Source organism: Hypomesus transpacificus, unplaced genomic scaffold (genome assembly GCF_021917145.1).
Source record: "Hypomesus transpacificus isolate Combined female unplaced genomic scaffold, fHypTra1 scaffold_90, whole genome shotgun sequence".
Classification (NCBI taxonomy): domain Eukaryota; kingdom Metazoa; phylum Chordata; class Actinopteri; order Osmeriformes; family Osmeridae; genus Hypomesus; species Hypomesus transpacificus.
Genome location: NW_025814041.1, coordinates 363,367 through 387,002, shown reverse-complemented (window position 1 = coordinate 387,002; position 23,636 = coordinate 363,367). Strand labels below are relative to the sequence as shown.

General features: G+C 42.9%; 1 protein-coding gene across 8 annotated transcripts in view; it reads left to right on the top strand.

The window, feature by feature from the left end:
• Positions 1-4,830: 4,830 nt before the first annotated feature.
• The window catches only part of LOC124466296 (anoctamin-1-like), an 84,310-nt gene continuing 65,504 nt past the window's right edge, over positions 4,831-23,636 (top strand). For 6 of the 8 annotated variants that reach the window (XM_047018092.1, XM_047018091.1, XM_047018090.1 and 3 more), the window contains exons 1-3: positions 4,831-4,998; positions 8,382-8,543; positions 14,161-14,514. In XM_047018092.1, coding sequence (XP_046874048.1) covers positions 8,436-8,543; positions 14,161-14,514 — 462 coding nt within the window. In that variant the 5' untranslated portion in view covers positions 4,831-4,998; positions 8,382-8,435. Of the gene's footprint in view, positions 4,999-8,381; positions 8,544-11,618; positions 11,883-14,160; positions 14,515-23,636 lie in introns of those variants that run through there. The other 2 variants (XM_047018087.1, XM_047018093.1) reach the window with 2 other exon arrangements.

The following is a 23,636-nucleotide window of genomic DNA, read 5'->3' as shown; positions in this document are numbered from 1 at the left end:
TATAGAGTAACACTTAGAGCGTGTCATCCCAGACAATAACTAGCCCTTCTTTGTGGAAATACCGTGCACACTGTTATTGCCTGCGTAGCTGGCTTTGCGTAGCTGGCTTTGCATAGCTGGCGCGAGGTGACCGACCTAAAGGTCTAATACCTATCTAACGTTTCAGTGGGATTTAACGTTGGTTAGGGGAAGACCTTTCCGAATCACGGTGTCAGTAGCCGGAGGTCCTGTTGAGTTTTCCCAGCTGTGGAAACTTTCACCTGCTTGTGTTACTCTGGTTGAATCCCACTGATTGATAAAAAATACACACTGTATTTCTCAACTATTTCTATAAATATACCGCACTTCAGTTTTTGTTGTTGTTGATATCAACAACAACAAAAACAAAGTGTCATCTGGCTGTAACAACATAAAGTTCAGCTCTGTTCTGGGCTGTCCAGAGAGGAGGTTGAAGGCAGGTCTTTAGTCTTGAGGCAAAGCTCCAGTGAGGTGTTGTTGACGGGAGGGAACAGGAAGTGGCTGCGAAGGTTGCAGGAAGTGGTCAGACCAGGCCATCGGAGCCCTCTGGGGCGGCCGCGCTGCATGTGGAGGAATGGGAGATGCAGAGAACCACATAAGAGCAGGATGGGAAAGTATGACCACTTCCCACAATGTCATCCATCTATCCCTCCCCAGTTCTTTCATACCCACTCCTTGAACCCCTATCCCACCATCCCTCTATGACTCCATCTCTCCCCTGTCCCTCCATCCCTCTATCCCTCCATCTCTCCCCTGTCCCTCTATCTCACCATCTCTCTCCAGTCCCTCCATCCCTCCATCTCTCCCCTAACCCTTCATCCCCCCTTTATTCCTCCATCTTTCATGTCCCCTTCCTCCTCACCCTTATTAACCTCATATATATGTTTAGCCATAACTTAAAAGGATATCAAACTCAAGAAAACCTATCATGGAGTCCCTGTTGCTCTAGTTGCTCTGGCAAATAATTGAATTACATGACTGTCAAAAGACCCTTATAAATTGCCTTAATTGATACGTAATTTAATAACCATAGATAATTTCATTACCATAGCCTATATGGTAACGAGTGAATGACCTTATGATTATATTCCAATTTGTATGTGTGCAGTTGATTACCTCTCAGTCCATTTTAAGTTACTGTGAGGGACCGCCTTGGACTTGAGCAACAAAACCATGGCCTGAACTTCAAATTCAGAGCTAATTCTCTCCGTATGACTTCAGCTGGTCACCTGTCTGGTCTATGCTATAATGTTGCTTACGCAATAAGCTAATTATATTATTTGGTTGACATTCAATGTGTGGAGCGTGTGCTAAATGCTATAACTACTTAACTTGAAATGTCTCCATCCTGTTTGAACATGAGAGAAAAGGGTGTTCTGCTTGTTTTTAGAGGGAATCTACTCGGATCAGTGTATCATGTAACAAGAGTACATTCACACACATACGCACAAAACTGCAGACTATAAATCTTGTTTCATAGTTCACCTGTAGAAACTAGTTTTCTCTGATAGATCCATACCAACGTTATATAGGCAATATATATAGTCTAAGCTATTTTGTTGTGGGCTTTCATTGTGACAAGGGGGGTTTGGGTCTGACGGTCTCTCTCTGTGGAGTTGATTAAAGGTCACATGACTTGCTGTTTTTGGATGCTTTTATATAAGCCTTAGTGGTTCCCTATTACTGTATCTGAAGTATATTTCCCGAAATTCAGCCTTGGTGCATAATTACAGCCACTACGAGCAGTCCCACAATGAGCTTTCCTTAAAACGCTGTTTCTGTGTCTGTAGCTTTAAATTCTAATGAGGAGGAGAGGGGCAGCAACATGCGCTAATGTTTACAATGGATGTATTGCAATGGCTCGTAGCCCCTTTTGCTGTAAAATGCCTTGAATTTAGCCATTCTCATCTGATCACCCTGGTTTGCAGAGGTGCACACTCATAGTCATTTCAATGAGGAGAAAGGCGGATATCGCGCGCACCATAACACCAACAGCATAACGGTTATTTAAATAACAAAGAAGTGTACATCACTTGCGTTACAGCATGTGTATTCACACACTTGATGCTATCTACCTTTACATTAGCAACAGTAACTCAGCTGTTAGCTGCAGAGCTAATGTTACAGCCACATTCTAAGGGTAGCAAGCTAAGTAACCATATACAGTAAGGCAACAAAATGTAATAGCGTTAGTTAACTTACTTGCCCAAGGTTTGTAGCTTGACCAACGAGAGTTTGATCCAGAATTTAATTTCAGCAAGGCCAGCTTTGTATTGGCTCAAGTTGAGGAAACAGTAGTGGCTGAAATGTTTGGCGCAGACATACAAAACTTTGGGAAGGTGTGTCGGCACATTTCCAGAGAAAATACAATTAAGACACTGGGTCTTCAGAGGCTCGGATGAAAGAACTGTAAAAATACTTTTGTTTTCCTTTGTACATCCAAACTGAGCAAATGTTATGCTTTGTTCGTTTGCAAGCCATGATGTCTCTCAAGGATAAAAACTAGTGCCGGGCATAGATTATTTTTGTAAATCTAGATTAATCTCACTGTAATCTTGGAATTAATCTAGATTAAAATGGCTCATTTGAATTCTGCCGAAGGCATTCAGAATATGTGCCGAAGGCATTCAGAATATATACATCTGCGCTAAAATATCAAGGTGAAAGTCATCATAGCTTGCATAGTATAGACCCAGCTCCCAACCCAAATTTGAGAATAGATTAACGGTGATATTTTTTTTAATCACCTGATAAGAGTCTCACGTTATCGCAGCACATTAACGCCGTTAACGGTCCACCACTAATAAAAACACTTGCACGGTGGTAATTCATTTTCGTATGGGCGGGCCAGATTCTCTGGTTGGGCAAAGCAGAGAGAGGGGAGGTAACCTTCCCTATTGTTACGTAACAATAGGGGATTTTCAAAACCGAGCGTTTGAGCTTTCATTTTCTCAAAGGCGGAGAAGAATACCCAGGGCTTGGTTTACACCTATCGAAATTTCTAGCCACTGGGTGACCAAAGGCAGGGTAGAGGAACTCATATTAATGTTAAATAACCTCCTAAAGTGATGTTTTCATGTCATGTGACCTTTAAAGTGAGACGTGTAGTGCCGTCTTGGTTCCGGCATTGGAAGCCTGTGTCCTTCTTTTAAACCCAAATTTAAGTTGAACTAATAAATAGCTACAAAACCCTCGGCTACATTGGTTTCAGCGATAAATGGGATGGCATTTTTTTGTACTTTATTCCATTGGGGCCTATCGTGGGTTTGCTAGCTACATCTATGGGCGCTTGTCATGTGCAGTCGGTGGACGTTAGCCGCTGCTAACTCCGCACTGTTTTTTTGTTTTGTTTTTACAGTGTATGGTGGCACGGGTATTGGTCCCGTCGTTGTGCCTCGGGAGTTTTCTCATTTTTGTTCAAGTTAGAGAGGAAAATAGGAAGAAACGACACAATGTGCAAATCGAAGGAGAGCCAGAAGCACGTGGAGGAGGGCAAGATGGATGCGGAGGGCGTCAGCGAGCGCTGCTCCATTACCTTTGCCACGCAGGCCGAGCTCCAACACTTCCACCGGACCCGCCGGGCCAAGATGCAGCGCCACCTCCATGTGCAGTACAGGTTCATCCCGTGGATCACTGGGAAGCTGGTGGAAGCCCTGCGGAGGAACAACGACGCATAGGGACGCCTCAAGCCTCCACGCGTCGACCCTGGGTCTGGTGGGCCTGCCCCTGTCTGTGACCGAGCGCCTCCCCGTTCCTGCCTCCTCAACTGGGGCGTAATGCTTCGCCTACGAGACGTCTGCCTCACCTGCAATCACCAGAACCTGTGTGTATCGTGTCAATTTTATTTATTCTCATGTACTCCTTGAACCATGTATCAGTCTATCTGGTGTATTTGAAGGAGTGTTTTTGTCTGTTGGCTTTCTACTCCTTGAACCATGTATCAGTTTATCTGGTGTATTTGGAGGAGTATGTGAGTTTTTCTGTCTGTTGGCTTGCTCTCTGATACGTGTATCAATCTATCTTGTATATTTGGGGCAATCTACTCTTTGATACATGTATCAGTCTGTTTGGTATATTTGGAGGAGTATGTGGGTGTTTTGTTCTGTTTTCCTGCTCTTTGTTTGATGTGTGTGGGTCTCTGGTATTTGGGGGAGCGTGGGTTGTCCTTTGGGTGCGTTGGGGTGGCCATGGGTGTCCGGTTCTGTTAATTTTTTTTCTCTGCATGCTGTTACATATGTTCGGGGTTTTGTGACGTGTTTGTTTGCGTATCCTTTAGAAATGGGGACGTTTCTTTTCGGAGGAGGGGAGATATGTAAGGTAATTTTGTTCTGGGCTTTTATCGTGACATGGGTGGTTTGGTTCTGACGGTCTCTCTCTGTGGAGTTGATTAAAGTGAGACCTTCAGTGCCGTCTTGGTTCTGGCATTGGAAGCGTGTCCTTCTTTTAAACCCAAACCTAAGTTGAACTAATATAGGCCCATAAAAAACCCTCGGCTACAATAGCATAACATGAACAAATTCAATGAAAAAAATACTAACATCACAATTCGCTTTACATTTTATTTTGCAGTATTATATAGCCTAACTTGTGGTTATCCTGAGTTCACCTGAGCAAGTTATTAGTGATGCCTCAGGGAATTAGATGAAAAATCCACAGAATAGCTTCCACATGTTTCGGTGGGCGTTATCGTCGTTAAGAATATGATGAAAGGATGTCTTTTTACTAATCATTGAAAAAAAGGGGACGAGACTTTGTCGTTGAAGCGTTAGAGACTCAGACCCACATAGACGTTTACACTCCGCTCCCCCGACACTCCACCCGCAAGACTCAAGAAGCTAGGCGTTGCGCCACTGGTTGACAAGAGCGCGCGCTCACGGTCCCCGACAGCAAGAGGTTGGAGTCGACGGTTGTTATGGATTTAAATCACCTGTGTTGCGTCACCGATTTTTAGACATCTCTACACCTTCGCACCAATTCCAGGTACAAGTTTTAACACCTCCTCCTCTTTGAGCCTAGCGTAGCCTATACATTTGCTGGCTAAAACTAAGTGACCTACGGAGACAACTATATTTTGAACTAACCCTTGGTGGGCTTAAATATTTTAAAGCATAATTATTTTATCACCTCATCCACAACCACGTTAATAAAAGACGTCTTGGATTTGCAAGCGAACGAATTCAAATGACCAAGGAAACTTTGCAAATCGTTAATTCAATAACCTTTTGTAACAAATATCTCTAGTTTTATATTTTCTTTTCAAAATGTAGGTTAAATGAGAGCAATAGTTGGATGTAAATTGTTGTGTAATAGGCGGTTAATCTGGGGTTTTACTGACAATTTACTAATTGTTGCTTTCTTACTGAGACAATTTGCATGGAGAGGGATGCAGGTGCACACTTAGGATTCAACACTTAAAAATGCACATTAAGTCACAAAATCAGCCTTGATTAGCCTAGTGTGTACAGAATGAAGCTCAAGAAACAACCGTAATAAATAAATTACCGTTACCTGTGGAAATACCGTGTGCGCTTTGTCATTGACTGCATAACTGGCTTTGCATAGTTGGCGCCCGGTGACTGACCTTAAGGCCTAATACGTATCTAACGTTTTAGAGTGATTTCTAGTTGGTTAGAGGAAGACATTTCCCAATCAAGGGTGTTGGCTTGACAGCGGGCAGTAGCAGGAGTTCCTGATGAGTTTTCCAGTTGCGGAAACATTCACCTGCTTGTGTCACTCTGGTTGATGGGTAGGCTATAGGCTATACGTAGGCTACGTGCCCTGAGCATATTCAAATTTTACAAACGATACATTGCCTACATTATTTATTTGATCAACACTAATGGGCTAGGATTGCTTAATAGTAATAGGTTTTTGTGTGTTAGCCTATACATCTATGATATTGTTCATTCCCCTTTACATATACATATAACGACTATGAAATATTGTCCCTATATTGTTAAGCACCAGGTCTACTTAAACACTAAGCCTTTTCTTTACAGGTTTCTGATTTTCTAGGCATAAACCTGTCTTGCAAAGAAGCATTGATGAAGTGTTATTTTGAGGGGGCCCAATGGGCTAATGTCAGAAGGTTGTCATATCTGGACTAGGGAGGCTTCAAGGCGACCGCTCCAAAGTTGAAGAGATGGGGGAGCGGTGTTTAACATATTTTTAGTAAAAATTATAAACAGTTTTGTTTATTTACTATTGAAGCCCTAACATAACTATGACTGTTAGCTAATGTTGTCCACCCCACTCTCCCCGCTCCTTTAAGAAACTGTCCTGTAAGTTGTACTGTGTGTTTCAGGTTGACCTAGTGCCCATGGGACCAGTTACAGTAACAGTGTTTCAGGTAGTAGCCATAGGAGACGTGGCAGTGTTTCAGGTAACCATACCAGTAAGACCTACAGTGTTTTAGGATAGCCATAAAACATTACTCATAAACCACACCGTGTACGGTTTTGTGGATAGGCGGTATTGGAGAATAGTGTGTATTGTGTTGTGTATTGTGAGTTGTGAAGTTGTGGTTGTACTGTACATATTTAGTCATTTCAAACCACTTTGGTTGTCCTTCATGGGAGGCTTTTTAAATCCCCTATGGTTGACACAATGTTGATATTAATTGGAGTTGTGTGTCCAAATTCCAGAGATACGGTACTAACATTAGAACTGAGGAAGTTCAGCTTTTTTCTTTCTCTGAAGTTTTTTTGTTTTGTTCAACCATCGATTCCCACGGAGACTGCCTCTAATCCATGGAGCTGCTTATTTAAACTACCAAACTCACAACTGGACTGAAGCCCAGTGGTTTTAAGCTAACAGGGAATTGCAAGTCACACAGAAGTGAGCCCCAAGTCACAGCAAGGGGGACCTGATAGGGTCCAGCTGTTTGGGGGATTGGTAGTCTATGCTGGCTGAAGATACACAACCCCCCTTCCTCAGAGTGGAGGAAGAGCACCATCCGGGTGAGGTTCACCAGAGTCCAAAGAGCATTTCACATACTGCAGTGAACCTGAAAAATAAACAGCGCCTCAGCTGGGGAGTCTCAGATGAGCCCCCACCCCCTCAGCCCACACACACACACCACACCAGTCTAAGGAGACAGCTCAGACCAGCTCAGTGATGAAAAGGAATCATTTTACAATTGGAGAAGGTAGTTTAGGAGGCTCTCCTCATCCTGGATGACAATAATAAACAAACAAACTATCACACACTATTTTAAGATGTTTGTTTTTAGATTACTGTGCATGACTTACATGGCCAACTGACGGATGAGGAAGGAGGGAGGCTGCGTTCCTGTGAAAATACTTTTTTAAGTGACGATATGTCACAAAAAGTTGTCCAGACTCCTCAGGCCAGTTGTGAATTTACGTTCGCAGCACATATATTTACCGCTTTTATCCAAAACAACATTAAAAAAGGGCTTTTAAGTGCAGCAGATACATTTTTCACTGCACAAAAACATTTGCTAGTCTGTTTTTTGTGTTTGGCCACTTTCCATGCGTACTTCTGTACCAGATCCCATGCATGAAGTTGTTCATAACCTACCATCCATCTGTTGCTGTCAGCCTGGCATATGCTGAATTACAGCTATAACTTGACACATGGCCCTGAATTAGATATATCCTTTGCGCAGTGGATCTCAGGGAGCTATAATTCTTCCCATGGACTTTGACAGTTGTCCCCTAAAACTGTGAAAGTAAAATTTAATGACGCTCGAAGAGAGCAGTTTTGAACTTGCAGATTTCTGCATGCACTATTCCTTACCCTAATTGTTGGGGAGTGTGTGTTCGTTTGGAGGTTGGGGCCCCAGAGGGATGTACAGGACAAGAACAACACTGTTATTCATAGGCATTAGTTAATTTACTCACGTCTGCTAGGGTTAGAGAACAGTGAGTCACATGATCCGAGTCGATACTGTAGTTGCGTTCGACTTCATGGAGCGCCGGCGGCACCGACAGCCGGCTGCAGTCGGCTGCCTTGAAGCTGCGAATGCCATTGGCTGCTTCAAGTCAGCCGGGCTGCAGGCGGCTGCAGGCGACGCCGGCGCTGCATGAAGTCAAACACATCTTGTGTTTCTGTTACTCCACTGACATACCTGTCTTGTTAAAAGGAGAGACTCTAGTGTCTGGGAGAGAAAGCCTTTTGTAGCATTCACTCAGTAGGAAAGAAGGTAAGCAGCTCTGCATACTGTTTTTACGAACTAACAACATGCACAAATGCAAATATAATTCCTATTTCTTTGTACAGAAATATGTACATATGCACAGTATGTCTTATGAAGGAGTTTCACTTCAGAGAATCAAAGTATGTATGAACAGATGTAAACTGATGTGTTTTACCCCAGCTTGACCCAGTTGTTTTTTTAGCCACAGGTAAAGCATTCCTGGTCCAGCAGTTTCCCAGCTGTGAGTCTCGGAGCCATGAAGAAGACTGTGGTATACACCCACGTGCCTGGCAAGGAGAAACAAGTTGATATTATCAACATCAAGGGCATCGAGGATATAGGATATGTCCAGCAGGAACCTATAGTAAGTGGTCCCCGTGGTGCCCATGGAGGTAAAGTGGTGGCATGGTGTCTAGAATGGCAAAGTATTAGCACGTTGGGAATGGAATTCCTGGAATGGGTCCGGTACAGTGGAACCGCTGTTGACAGTAGAAAATTCCTATTAATTCCCCAAAATTCTCATTGAGTTCCCACCTCCAAAATTCCTGTAATGTTGGAACTTTACTTGTGACTTTGTGTGAGATGACAAGTAAAGAGCAGTGAGGGTATCATCATTGTTTCTTTCTCAGATTGACAACCTCTTTTTTTAGGCCCAATTAATAAGACAATGGATGCGTTGTACTAGGGATGTCACGAGAACCGATACTTACGGTACTTTCCGATGCTAAAATAACAAAACACCGACGATGCCCATTTTTTTGAAGCACCGTAAGTACCGTGAGCGCCGATGCCAGATGTTAGCATCGGTGCTGCGCCTTCAGGAGTGTTCCAGTCAACGTTTACATTAAGAAAAACAAGATAACAACTGCTGCTTTAGCGATCGCCCCGCTTCGACTTGTTGACAAGAAAGGCAAAAAAAGTAGTTTGTGTTTGAGGCAGATGACCGTGGCGTTATAATTAATCCGCAGAAGCCATTATGCAAAAAAATGCTACCGCAGTCTTCAGACCAAGGGGGAATACTTCCAATTTAGCTAAGCACCTGAAAGATCGTCATCTGGATTTGTTTAAAGAATTCAAGGCAAGTTCTGATTCAGTTCCAGAAGAGGCGCAGCACCGATGCTAACATCTGGCATCATGCAAAATAAATCAATGTTCGTTGAAGTCGCGGCGAAATTCTGAATACATCCAAAGAATGCTCTTTTTCTGTTTGTTTAATCTGTCATAGCCTACTAAAATACACGTTACATGATGTTTGAGATGGTGGGCACGTGTGTTACAATGGCTTATGTACATAGTTTAGGTTAGCTGTAGTTTTAACGTTAGCCCATAGCTTAGAAGGTTAACTCATGTCATGTTCATCTTGTTAGTTGAATGGCTTATCTGCACTTTATTATGTTGTGCTATGCTCTATTGCACATGTTTTGTATGTCTTTGTAGGACATTTTGCTATTTTTCAAATATTTTAAAGAAGTTCATGGTTCAAGTAGCCTACATGGAATCTTAGACAATCCTCTTTTTTACCATGGTATCGAAATTGGCATTGAGAATCGTGTTATTTTAATGGTATTGGCACCGACTACTGAATTTTTGGTATTGTGACACCCCTACGTTGTACACACACATACACAAAAATACACACAGTAATGCCCTCTGTATAGAGATTATACCGGTTGGCACACAAAAAGTTTACAGCATTAAACTTAAACATTGACATTAAACATTGGCTCTCTTGGCTCTCTGTCCCCTCTGTTCTTAGTTGAACTCTAATTGCAGTTTCTGAATATGTTGGGGGTATTTCTGGACCCAGACATTTCCCTTCAACTTCAGCATTTTGTGATTCTGTTTGAAAGACCTGGTCTGAAGGCAGTTTAGGGTAAACCTCAAAAGTGAGAGCTACTGTGGATCTTCCCACTGTGATGAAATTACCAGGCTGGGACAGGCCATGCTAACATGCTCGTACCATATCACAAAGATGTCCTCTTGTTCTGTGAACCGGGAAATGGGTTTGATCCCTGCTCATGTGAACTCCAATGCTCACACAGGATTGGGATAAGGCTGCGGCATCAGATGAGGTACAATTTTAAAGGGGTTTCCAGCTGTCTGAGTCCCAGGACTCAAACTTTATACACATTTTACGTGTCTGACGGATGATCTGGGATATGACCAAACGTCAGCACCCAGAAGTATCTCTTTCGATACAGAGATTAAACTTCAATCAGAAGTCTGATTTGTGAGACTAGATATGACCTCATCCTGAGAGCTGAGGAGTGCTGTGAAGACCACATCCTTATGTTCCCAGTGAGAAATGAACTTTGACCCTGCTTCCTGCTCGGAACAGACTGACACATGTTGTCCTTAGGGACAGAACAGGCTGCTGCTGTAGAAGGGCCTGCATTTGTTAGCTTTTTATTTTTTAACTCCTATAAAGCTAAAAATAAATTGGACCCTGGACACTATTTTTCAGGGTTATGTAATATAAAAGTTTTTTCTTTCTTGTTAAGTTCACATTTGTCTTTCAGTATGCAACCCATTTGCTATTTTGTCATTCTGCTAAATTTAGTTGAGTTCATTCATAATTTCGTTTTTCTATTAATTGTACTGATCTTTATGTCGTCTTCCCTCAAGGTTTAAGGAGTCAATTGTAGTTTCAAGTCTCCATGCATGATCATTGGGTTGAAGATTTAGCTGAAAATCTAGGGACCCAAATGAGACATGTGTTTATGTTTAGGGTTAAAGTTAGGGTTGAGGATGGGGTTAGGGTAGGCGTAGGGTTTGTCATCAGAGTCCATTTGTCCGACGCCTTTTTATTTAGTTAACTTTTAGTTCACTCATGAAGCCTGCAACTTCTGCCTTGCAATAACAACCTGCCTACTCATTCTCATATCCAAATGAGATAGGGGAATCGATTGTTTCTGAGAAGGATTGTGCATAAACAATATTTGTCCACATTTGTATGTATTTGATGTTTTCTCCAGATAATCCAAGACATTTCAGGGATCTCATCATCGTCCAGATCAGTCCAGCCGTTCCCCAAACGATTAGATGCTTTCCCAGTATTAGAGGGACCTATGTGGTCCTGGTATTGTGTCAGTGACACATTTTAAATGGTACTTTTCCAGGTGGGATGGGATGTTTCCTGTCTGAGAGCATCATCCTAAATGTTTGTGTAACTTGCATATAGTTTACAAGTAAGGCTGTGACCCCTGCGTCATTAGTGCTCTCTTTCAGTTTCAAACAGAAGGCATGTTTTTGCTACTAATATGTAAGTAGAGATGAGAGAAGGGCACCTTGAAGTAGTTTGGATCAAGGCTTTATAGTCCTGTCTAAATTTAGCCTGTGGCTTCTCAGACGGCGTCTCAAGTAACAAGACGATCCAGCAGGCAAGAGTTTGGGCTTAGTCAACTCTCATGAACATGAGAGGGGGGGAAAGAGAGAGCAAGGGAGAGAGAGGGAGAAAAAGAGAGGGAGGTAGAGTGAAATAGTGAGGAAAAGAGAGAGGGAGGACAGAGACAGAGTGAGGGAATGATAGAGGCAGCCAGAAAGATTGAGTTGGGTTTAATAGCATTAGTCTTGTGCGGTGTTCGCGAGTGATGGGAAGATGGCAGGAGAAGTAGAGCGGATCTCAGGGAGTCCTCTGTCTCAGAGCTCAGCCAGCAAGTCCCGGCACTTCCTCAAGGATGTGGTTTTTCATGGCAAATTTGAAGTGAGTGAAATGTCCGTGAAAGTTTGGGTGTGTGCGTGTATGCGTCTGTGTGGACAGTTGTGCGCGTGTGTTTGTATATACAGCATGTGGGTGTGCAAATACGTGTGTCTATGTGAGTGTGTATGCGTTTATGTGTGCGCATGTTTCTTATGTTTTAGAACATCAACACACACTACATTGATGTGCTAAATAAGTCATGCTTTGTTTGTGCAATATTTTATCTGTTTGCCAGAGGTTTACTATAATGTTTGTATAAGCTTAGTGGCCAAATGGTAGACCTCTACCTTCTATACAGCGATGAAGTCTACGTGATACACAGGCATACATTGCTTCCCCCAAAAGTATTCCTAAATAGCCCACTATAAAATGAGCAGTGATACATGGGTGCGGGTATCACAAGGAGGTGGGGGGCTTGGTAGGTCCCCACTACTTTATAGACTACTCCACTGCTCCTATATGCTATTTCGTCAGTTAACCTCAGCACTGACACACACATACACACACACACACTCACTCCACTGAGACACAAACGCCATGATCCACACTGAGACACAAACACAACATGGACACACTCCACTGACACATAGAGACTCCACTGACACATACAGAATGCCTTGATACATACACTTCATTGAGGAACACTCACACAAGGACACACAAGCAGCCCTGACACACTGCTTCAGTGATGAAGGGCAGAGGGGAAGTGAGATAGAGCATGCAGTCTGAACTCCATCGTCTTATCACGTTCTTGGATTAAGTCAGCTCATAAAAACACACAATGTGCAACATGCAGCCCTTGAACTTCTGAGAGAGGTTGCAGACTTCAACCAAAAACGTTCTTTTCTTTTGAATCATTATATCCAGGGTGGAGGCTGTATTTCATGAGGGAATAGAAAATTGAGAACTTGTTAACAACATAACAGAAACAGAAACACTGCATGTGTAGAGTCTAAAGCACACGATTATCAACAGACTGCACCGTCCCATTGAGTTGGCCCCCAAAACAGTGATTGGTATAGCATGTCTGAGATTTCCCTAGCTCATCACATAGAGACAGAATGTGGAATTGTCAAATTAGGTCGTAGTGATTGGATTGAGTGTATGTGGGTCGGACCACTTTGCTACATATGGGACTAAAATAGAAAATCAGCTGGGTCGCTGCTAGGAAAACAGTCTGCAGGGATATTGGACAATATTATTTTAAGTGATAATACAGTACTGCCATTCAGAGTATGTTGATGTGGTAGACGGTATGGAGGCAGAGGGGTGGTGTTTTGACTTCAACAATCTAGACCTGTAAGAATCACCGTCAGTCAGCTATGCTGTTGAAAACACAGCTTCAAATGTCAAAATATTAAACATACACAGCCTTATACTCATGACTCCACTCATACATGTTAGATAAATTAACCTTATGAATGGATCTAAATTACTAAATATAAATATTTTATACAGCTTAAAAGGATACTAGTGTTCAGCATTCCTTGTGTGAACTTAACATATAACACTGTACAATCACACACAGACTCTATAACACACACACGAACTGAGCGCTCACAAACATACATACACACAATAACACTCTTGTGGCAGCCTCTTTGTCGGGGTAAACATCTTGAAAGAATTTGAATGTCTTGTCTATATCAGACAAGTATTGCAGAAGTGTTCGAAACTAGCATGATCAAAATTATCTGATGTCAAGCCAGCCGAATCTTGATCTATTAGTAGATTGTAGATAAGTCCATCTGTCCTGGCATTCCAACCACGTGCCAGACTTAGCCTGACAAAACCGGATGTGACATACAAATATGACTCGCGCCACAAATAATCTTACAATTCATAATATATTATTTGGTACGTCAGCTGAAACTAATCAAAGTTTCCAAGTAGCCATCAGAACTCAGGAAAATTACAAGAAGGAAACAGAGTGTCCAGGTAATACTATGTTAATGAATAGTCCCGTTTTGATTTATATAACACAGAAAACTGGATGAACTTCAACTGGTATTCTGAAACTTTTCCATCCTGCCTGCCTTGCTATTGGCCACAATACCCCTGCCCTGCCCCCAAGGCACCAACAATCCCTATAAGCCACATGCAGGGGGACAAACACAGTTCCACCTTGACCTCCTCTAACAGCCTCACTGGTCCCTCTCTCCCACGGGGTAAACCGCGCCCCTCACACACACACACCCGCAGACACACATTAACACACACACACACACATCCAGGCAGTGCCCCAGCCTCTCTCATGCCCGTCCCTCCCCTCTGTCCCCAGCTCCTGAACTCACTCACACCAGAGGAGAACACACGATGCCAGCACGGACTGTACTTCCAGGACGGGGAGAGGAGGGTGGACTACATCCTTTCCTACCAGGTCAAAAAGCCCCACAGCTCGCACCGCCAGGCCTCCCGCCTCACAGACAACGCCCTCACACGCAGCCTGCGACGCGGCAGGGCACATGCGCCCTCGTCCTCCTCGTCTGGCACCCGCGGAGGAGGTGACCTTGAGGCTGGAGCCCAGAACCAGGACCAGAACCAGGATTGCCACGAGGATGATAAGAGGGTCAGGAGAGAAGAGTTTGAAGGCAACCTGAGAGAAATGGGTCTGGAGCTGGAGAAGGAGGAGGATGTAAGTTGGGTTTTCTGACCACCTGTTGTTTCACTCTGCCCCCCCCCCCCCTTTCTCTTCATATTTATCTTTCCCTTTTCACCCTCATGTCTCTCCCTCTGTGTTTATCTTTGTCTCTCTCATCTATATATCTCGGTTTTCAATGCTCTTCATCTTTCTCTCTCTGTCTCTCTCTCTCTGTCTCTCCATAATTTTTTGGGGACACACCCAACACCCAGTTGTTAAAGTCAGTTTGTCCATGGGTGGGGGTGGAGTGGGCGGTTGTCCACTGCTAGCATTAGCTTTAGCTTGCCACTGCAAGAGATTGAGAGATGGTGAGAGAGGCAGAGAGAGGGGGAGAGTGTACATTCCACTGCCACACCACTGCATCTCTGCCTCATTGTTCCCAGTCGGTGTGGTCTGATGAGCTGAGCTCAGCTAGTTTCCCTAGATCCCCAACCTCAACACCTACACAAAAGATACATTGTGGTTTGGCACTGCACTAGCTGAAACCAGCCTATAGTGGTGTAGAGGGGTTGGGGTAACCTTTTAACCTGGCCACAGGGTGTATGTGCTGGCTTCAGTCATCACAGAAATCTATTGTTCATTATGTCGTTTATTTTATACTCCCACACAGTTGTTTATGTGAACCACTTTAGCATAAAAAATTATTTATGTTCAGTTGTTCCCAGTATCTTTAACATATTTGTAAATGTTGTTTGTTTATGGATTTTTTTAATCCATAATATCCAAATATATTATGACCAAGAAGAAAACATTGTGTATGTTGTAAAACCAACCACCCATCATCCTATCATGTTGTTGATGTTCTGACTGGCCCAGTGAGAAATAATCGGAGACCATCCAAGAATTCCAAGTGCTGAGGATGGCAAGATGTCAGCTGCCAGTAGGGATCTCTTTACATAGGAGGCAAGGAGGCAGGTGGGAGGCAGGGAGTCAGGTTGGAGGCAAGGAGGGAGACAGGGAGACAGGGAGGAGGGCAGAAGGCAAGCAGGAGACAGAGAGAGGCAGACTGTCAAGCAGAAAAGCAGGCAGGGAGGCAAACAGACAGACACAGCCTGGGAGGGAGGGTGAAGGCAGCTATTAAGGAGTGTCATCCTGGCCCGGTCCCACCCCTGTCAAAGCCAGTCATAGAATTAGAACTCTACCCTCCCCCACACACCAGTACCCACAGACCTTGGGAACTGGCCTGGTTCACAAAACAAAATGGTTGACAAGGAAACATGACAGAGAGTTGGCTAGGAAATCACCACTGACTTGATAAAACATTTCTAAAGTTCTGTGGGCTGTTTAATACATGTGTGTATGGCACTTGCTTCTAGACCTGGCAAACCATATAGTACCAGATGGAAAATCACTCAGAAAACATTCACCCCAACTGCGATCTTGGAGCAGCATGTCTACACTTACAAACACACTTGCACACTTACATGCTTACACACAAACACTCATTCGATCTCAAACGAACACACATATTGTTGCATCTTGTTTCATCTTATTGAGATTCAAACAACCCTGCAACCCAGCGTTGTCTCGGCCCATCAGGTTTGTATAGTTACATTCCCTTGGGGAGGAGAACACAGGGTTGAATCTACTCGGATACTGTCTCTCATTGGAGGACCACAGGGAGCTATGGCAGGCTATTTGATGGTTTCCTCCAGGGCCAGAGTGGGACCCATTTTCAGCCCGGGAGCGTAAAGGCCAAAACCAGCCCATCCCCACCAGGGGCTGAGCCTTACACATTTGGGGCTTAAACCGAACCTAGGACCTCGTCATGGTTGTGATGTGAGCTGAAATTGGAACTTCACATGAATGCGATTTCAGTGCTAAATCGTTTTTGGAGCTTTATGTAATATCAAAATTATGTTGGACTCATATTGTTATATTTACTGGGAAATACAACACACAGAGGCTTTTGAGAAAATATATTTTTCCCACCCTTGCAGGAACCTAGATTTATGAAGTAGCAGATCTTTCTTTTTTTTACCTAGCTTTTTCAGTTCCTCCTGGCATCTTTTTCCCATCCATTATATTCTTTTCATATCAGCTTATTCTTGCCAACTCCCTTCACAACAATACATAATGGTTTAGGGTTGTCTCCATGGCATCCACCTTGGTACACGCACTTTTGTTTGAGAAAAAGAGCATGTGCGACAACTGAAAATTGCACTTTTTAATGCCCCGTCTGATCATGAGCTTATTTAAATTAAAACCTAGTGTAGCCTATGAGCTTATAGGTCACACAGTAACTTAACAAACTTATCATCGGTGTGTGAACAAACTAAGGGAACCACGGTGGCCGCGGGTCCTTAAAAAGTCTTAGAAAATCTTAAATCACTTTTCCTAAAATAAAGCCTTATATTAAATTGTCTTAAATTCAGATTGGATGGGTCGTAAAAATGTTTTTGTCATGTCACTGTGAAAAAGCAGGCAATCTGTTCTGTCAGGTATGAAAAAAATGTTTGCGCTCCGTTGTTTATGGTTAGGTCAGAGCGTAGCCTACTGCACAGATTTTGATGACGTAAAGCATCGGCAATACAGCAATGGTTGATTGCCACTCAACTTAGAAACATGGGGAAATTAAAGTTCAATTACAAATGGCTTGAAAAGAACGAGTATTCTTGGTTAAGGTTGCTGCCTGGAAATGGTTATGAAGTGAACTGCGTGTCGGAAGAATTTTGCCAGAAACCTGCAAGTGCTAGTTTCTGCTCCAACATTTCCATCGCTAGCAACGATGTCAACGCTACAATGGTGGATGTTGCGATAGGAAATCCAGAGCCAACGATGCCATCTGACCTCTGAGCAATAGGGGTTATGCGCAACATTCTTCCGGGTTCTACAAAACAGATGTAACTACTTCCGGCCGGCCGCTTTTGAGGTAAACACAGCGTAGTAAAGGCCACCTACCATAGCCGGTGTTTAAAGGAGCTACCCTTAATTACAATTTCCCATGTACACAGGATTGCCAAATGGACTTCCAGAGCCCCGAGTACCCTGGGGAGTACCCTTTTTTTTGCTCGCAGACGATTAAAACAGTCAAACGAAGACTGTACCTGTAGAAGTCCAAGTACACTCAAAGAATGCAATGTTTGGCAATCAACTGCAACAACTACCAGTGTGACAGTATTTATTTACAGGTCAATCTTGTCGGTAGCGTAATCTTATACACCTGCTAACTTTAACGTTTTTTTTGGCCTAGTAATAGGCTAGTAGGCTAAACGTAATTCCTTCTAGGAACGATAGGTCCTAGCTATAGAAACCAGAATAATGTTTTGGATATGACACTCAATTAAAATGAGCTTCTTAAATTAATTTGCTGAATTCATATATTTCATTGATAACTTATCTCTAGTTGTGAAGCTATGTAGCCTACTGTAACGTTGTAGTTAATGTGTAGAGCTAGTGTTAGTGCTACCTCCTGGGAAACGGTCTAACGTTAGGCTATTATAACGTTGTATGAACTCATCACTTTATTCCTGTCACACTTAGCCTAATGTAGAGAGTAATACAACTTATAAAATCCTTGAACTTCCCTGTCAATATAAATTATTTGGATCACCTAGCGCTGCAGATGTGTACAGAAGTGAGAAGCGGAAACGATTACATCTGTTTTCCAGTTCGAACGCTGAGCGCTTCGCATAACCCCTATTACACACATTTATTAAATGTTCTTAAACTCAACCGATTATTGTCATTTTACTCTACTGTTCATTTTGAATAGACATCAGTGTGTTTATTTGGAAAGACTCCTGTTTATTTCCCTTTTGATTTGTATTTCCATTGTAAGTTTGGTCTTAAATTTCATTTAGAATATGGTATTAAAAAGTCTTACATTTTACTTGTTTATACCTGTTAACACCCTGAGAAAGCAGGCTATCTGCCGGCCCAATTCATGAGCTGGCAGAGCGGCCCACCGGGAGTTCTCCCGATGGCCACTCCAGGCCTGGTTTCCTCTGATGATGTGTGGATGGCAGGCTGTATTCCAGCTCATTAAAGAGCTGTGGACATAGACTTATCTGTGTGTAGTTGACTTGGAGTTAGAGCGTCAAGTTTCGTGATGGACGAGTGGAAAGGGGACGTTTGGCTGTGATATTTTGACGTTAATATCATTCATAAAAAATGGATGATAGAGTTTCTTGATGTTTCTGGGACATAATGATAATGAAGGTTGATAATAAGTGTAACATTTTTAGATAGAGAGTAAGTTAGTCAGTTGAACAGGAAGTTTGTTCGAGTCAAGGAGTTGGCTAAAAGGTTGGTTAAAAAGTTAATTGAAGGGGCGATTTATTTTACCTTGTCATTGTTGAAAAATGACGGTTTGGTGTGTATAATGGACATACAGTGAACCTCAAAGTCCATTGATGCCTCTTTCCTATGCAAATCTCACAATTTGTAACTGCTGCTTAGAAACGATAGGTTTCAAAAAATCCCCCACTGTGATATCCCAACGAGGCTCCACCTTTTTGTCTCTTTGTCACGCCCCAACATTTACCTACAGACCAACCCACTGGTGTTCCGCCCCGGAACATAAATGGAGGTCGTGTAGATCTCAGACAGTAGTTTATTTGCGCGATGATCTGTGTAGCCTACTTCCACGGGAATTGAAAGAAGTTTTTCTAAGCATATTGAAAATGGACCACGGAGGTAAATGCAGTGTTCCAGGCTGTACAGGGAATGCTGACAGTCAGTCTTCCTACGGAACCAAACACTCGACGGGCATGGCTGATGTTTGTCTATGAGAAGATCCCTGTGAAGTTTGACCCTCGGTTCTTCATTTGCTTGAACCATTTCACCAATGACAGTTAACAACTGGGACAAGATTTTCCCTTCTAGTGATATTTTCAAGCATTTAGCCTACTCATATTGCATAATTCATTTTCTAAAACTGGTTGTTCCCAGCCTTGATTGTGATTGGCTATATCACGTTCCATGCCATTTCAAAACTCCGCTTCGCGTTGTGCCTAACAACTCCCCTTTCCTGTTCTAAAATCAGCCCCAAACACAGCCTCTTGGGGTTTATTGCTTAAAAGAACCCCCTTTGAAACAAGCTATTGAAACAACGTTGTCACCGGCAGTATTTCGCGATTCAAACAAGTACATTTACATTTATTCATTTAGCAGACGCTTTTATCCAAAGCGACTTCCAAGAGAGAGCTTTACAAAGTGCATAGGTCACTGATAATAACAACAAGATAGCCCCAAAGCATTGCGGGTAGCCAAAAACAAGAAGTACACATTGTGAACAGCCAAAAAATAAGTGCTAAAGGGAAGAAACCATAAGAGCATGCAGTTAAGCAAGTTACAATTACACAACATGAATGTCTAAGTGCAAGTGTACCTGTAAGAAAGCAGTAAAAAAAAATAGGATTTACTAAAATAGAATACAACAGTTTAAATCAGCTACCACTAACCAACAAGAGCAACAGTCTAAGCAAGAGTCATTGTGATCCTTGAGGAAACTAGCGTTGGGTTCAGCAAACCATTCCTAAGTACCGTTGTACTCCCGGAACAAGTACATCTTGAGCCTTCTCTTGAAGGTGGATAGACAGTCTGTGTCTCTGATGGAGGTGGGGAGTTGATTCCACCACTGGGGGGCCAGGCAGGAGAAGAGCTTGTGTTGGGAACGGGCGGTCTTGAGCGGTGGGACCACCAGGCGGTTGTCTGAAGAAGACCGTAGGTGGCGGGTGTGGGTGTAAGGCTGCAGGAGAGACTTAATGTAGTTGGGTGCAGTCCCGTTCACTGCCCTGAAGGTCAGTACCAGGGTCTTGAATCTGATGCGGGCCGTTATGGTTATAGCAGTATCATCTGCTAGCTGAAAATAACCCCCCAAAAATGCTATTAACAATAATCTTAACATTTATTTAGGGGGAAATGGCTAATTCAAAAGAAGTTTGCTACGAGCAAGCTAGCTGCTGTTGCTAACCAAACGTCGCTGAGGGGATTGTTTGAAAGTGCCGGAAATGAAAATGTTTCTTTTGACATGAAGCTTATGCTGTGGCATTGAAGACACGACGCACTACGCTTGATTTTAAATACATTATTTAATGTGACATTACTTACTGTCATGCAAGTCTTGATTTGCGTAAATGTACATGTGCTGCTAGTACACCACGGCACGATACTCGCTGTGCAACAGCACATCTATGCACGTTGCATCCATGCGTCGTTGCTAACGTGTGTTGACGTTGTGACGTAGGCTTGCACTGAGTTCCCTTATTGACAAAATACACTTTTTGCCACAAAAACGTCATAACCTCATAAACTGTGCAACGGAACGTAAATGAAATTACAAGCAACTCAATCGGGACCAAGACGAAACTTTTGACACCGACGTTGTCTATGCAGTCCAACTATTGATGGATCCTAAGGGGTGGGAAAAGAATAATAATATATATGTGAGAGAACAATGGTTGTGCTCGCCGAAGGCATGAGCACACCCAATAAAATGCCATGTTACTTCACGTTATGTGCCACTCATTATAACTATTTTACCGATTTTATTTTACCGAATTCTGCATTAGCAAAACACAAAAAAGTGGCTTTGTCCCAAGGTCTCTACAGACTGTGCAGCTAATGTAATGCTCAACACTTGAACTGGGGCTTATTACTTGAAAAATAAATTATTTACTGTGGTGTCTCAGTTACACTATCAGGGCTTGGAAATACGTGACTTGCTAAAGTAGGCAAATGGCTAGAAGAACATAACATTTCATAATAATTTCAGTAAATCAAGCAGCGCTGCAAGACCCAGTGAAATGTTACAGCTAGTAAACTAACGTTAGCTAGCATCGCTAGCAATATGGCTAACTCAACTTTGACTATCTCAGTATTTGAAAGCTAGCTAAACTTATACTATATCGCAAATAATTTTGCAGACATAACAATGGATTTTGCCACTAAATGTTGGTGTTACCTTTTTTTCTACAATTTCCTTTTCTACCCAACAGAGGTTGATTCACCAAGGATCCTTTAAAAGGTGTACTTTACAGTTGAATATTAGCCGATATTTAACCGATACAAATGCTGCTAATGCTTGCTAGGTACACAGCTGCCGACGCTAGCTACTGTAGCTAATGTAAAAAAAAACAAAAAAAACGAAGATAAAACTCCAAAGGACAAGTGCCTCAAAAAGTTAATGTCGAGCCCTGCTTCTATTTCTAGATAAGTTTACCTGTACTTATCTGAACAACATGATCACTGTCACTAAATATAAAGAAAACGTTGACTTTCACTCGGTGCTATTCACTGACAGAAAAAATTGTCGTTATTGTATGCACAGCTGTTCGTAGACTAGCTCCAGCGCTCATTGCTGTGTCGCTAAATGATGGCTAGCAACTCACCAGGACACTTAACCAGCTCTCCACTTATTCTCCTCGGACCATGCATTTAATTGGCTTTGACAGCCATCAGTTCTCGGTAATTCCTCATTGGCCCTCTCACGTCTGACAGTTTGAAATTAAATGGCTGTGGGCCATCATACATATTCAGAATCAGAAAGTGATTTATTCGCCATGAAAGTTTGCACAGACAAGGAATTTGCTTTGGCAGGAAGGTGAATACAGTAAACATATAGGAATCTTACATTTAAATATGTGGTCTAACTATACTAAGGGTACATAAACTAGCAATACTAAGTGGAATAAAATAAAAAATAAAATATACAATAAAATAAAATGTAAGTTGCTGTAATTAACAATATAAAATACAAATATTACAGAAGATTACAATGGTACAGATACAATTTTGTAATTTAAATTGTTTTAAGACATGAAGTCATTAAAGTCAGTGTGAACTCATGGCCTTGTTGAGGAGGCCAACAAAGGAAGGGAAGAAACTGTTTTTGTGGCGTGAGGTTTTGGTCCTGATGGACCGCAGCCTTCTGCCTGAGGGGGGTGACTGAAACAGGGAGTGTCCAGGGTGGGAGGAGTCGGCCACTATCTTCTTCGCTCGCCTCTGGGTCCTCGAGGTGTGCAGGTCCTCGAGGGAAGGCAGATTGCAGCCAATCACCTTCTCCACATGGTGGATGATACGCTGCAGCCTGCTCTTGTCCTTGGCAGTGGCAGCAGCGTACCAAATGGTGATGATGGCTGTGTAGAAGTGCACCATCATTGTCTTTGACAGGTTGAATTGCTTCAGCTGCCGCAAGAAGTACATCCTCTGTTGTGCTTTCTTGGTGAGGGAGCTGATTTTCAGTTCCCACTTGAGGTCCTGGGAGAGGATAGTGCCCAAGAAGCGGAAGGACTCCACAGTGTTGAATTGGGAGTCACACAGGGTGATGGGGGTGAGTGGGGCTGTGTTCTTCCTGAAGTCCACAACCAACTCCACTGTCTTGAGAACATCGAGCTCTAAGTTGTTCTGGCTGCACCAGGTCACCGGGTTGGCCGCTTCCCACCAGAGATGAGCCCAATGAGGGTGGTGTCGTCCGCAAACTTCATGAGTTTGACGGACGGATGACTGGAGGTGCAGATGTTGGTGTACAGGGAGAAGAGCAGAGGAGAAAGGTTAGAGATAGTTGTAGTACTAGGCTGAGGCTGGTCTCCTCCACGTCTCCCCAAAGTTACGTCATCAAAAAAAAACCCCGCCAATACCTATAGACATTTTAGACATTTTTTTAATGATGTACTGTACATATCTTAAGTGCTTTATGTACCCATTAATCGACAGTGGTGGTTAACCTGCAACATGGCCTTTAAAGGGGAAGGTCTACAACTGAAGGATGGGTCAGAATTACACTAGCAGCCTCCGGCACTATGTTTGTCACATTCAACAGTTGTTTCTCAGTTTGGGTGAACAAACAAGTCACAGTCTGCAAACACACATAACACATATACACATATGACACAGGCACACAAACACATTTGTGTATTTGACAGGCTGGATTTCTTTAGCAGCATTTGCTGTTATACCAGTGCTCTTCCCCTGTCCATGACACACATGCTTACAATGAAGCCCAGTGTGGTAATGACAATTTGTTAGTACTGCACGGCCCTACAGACAGCTCTGTGCTTCCCATGCACCCAACACTTTCAGACTCCTGTTTTCCTTGAACCAACTCTAGAGGAGATTTGTTTGTAGAGCTACATTTGTTTATGCAACTGTCACACAACCGAATGTACGACTGT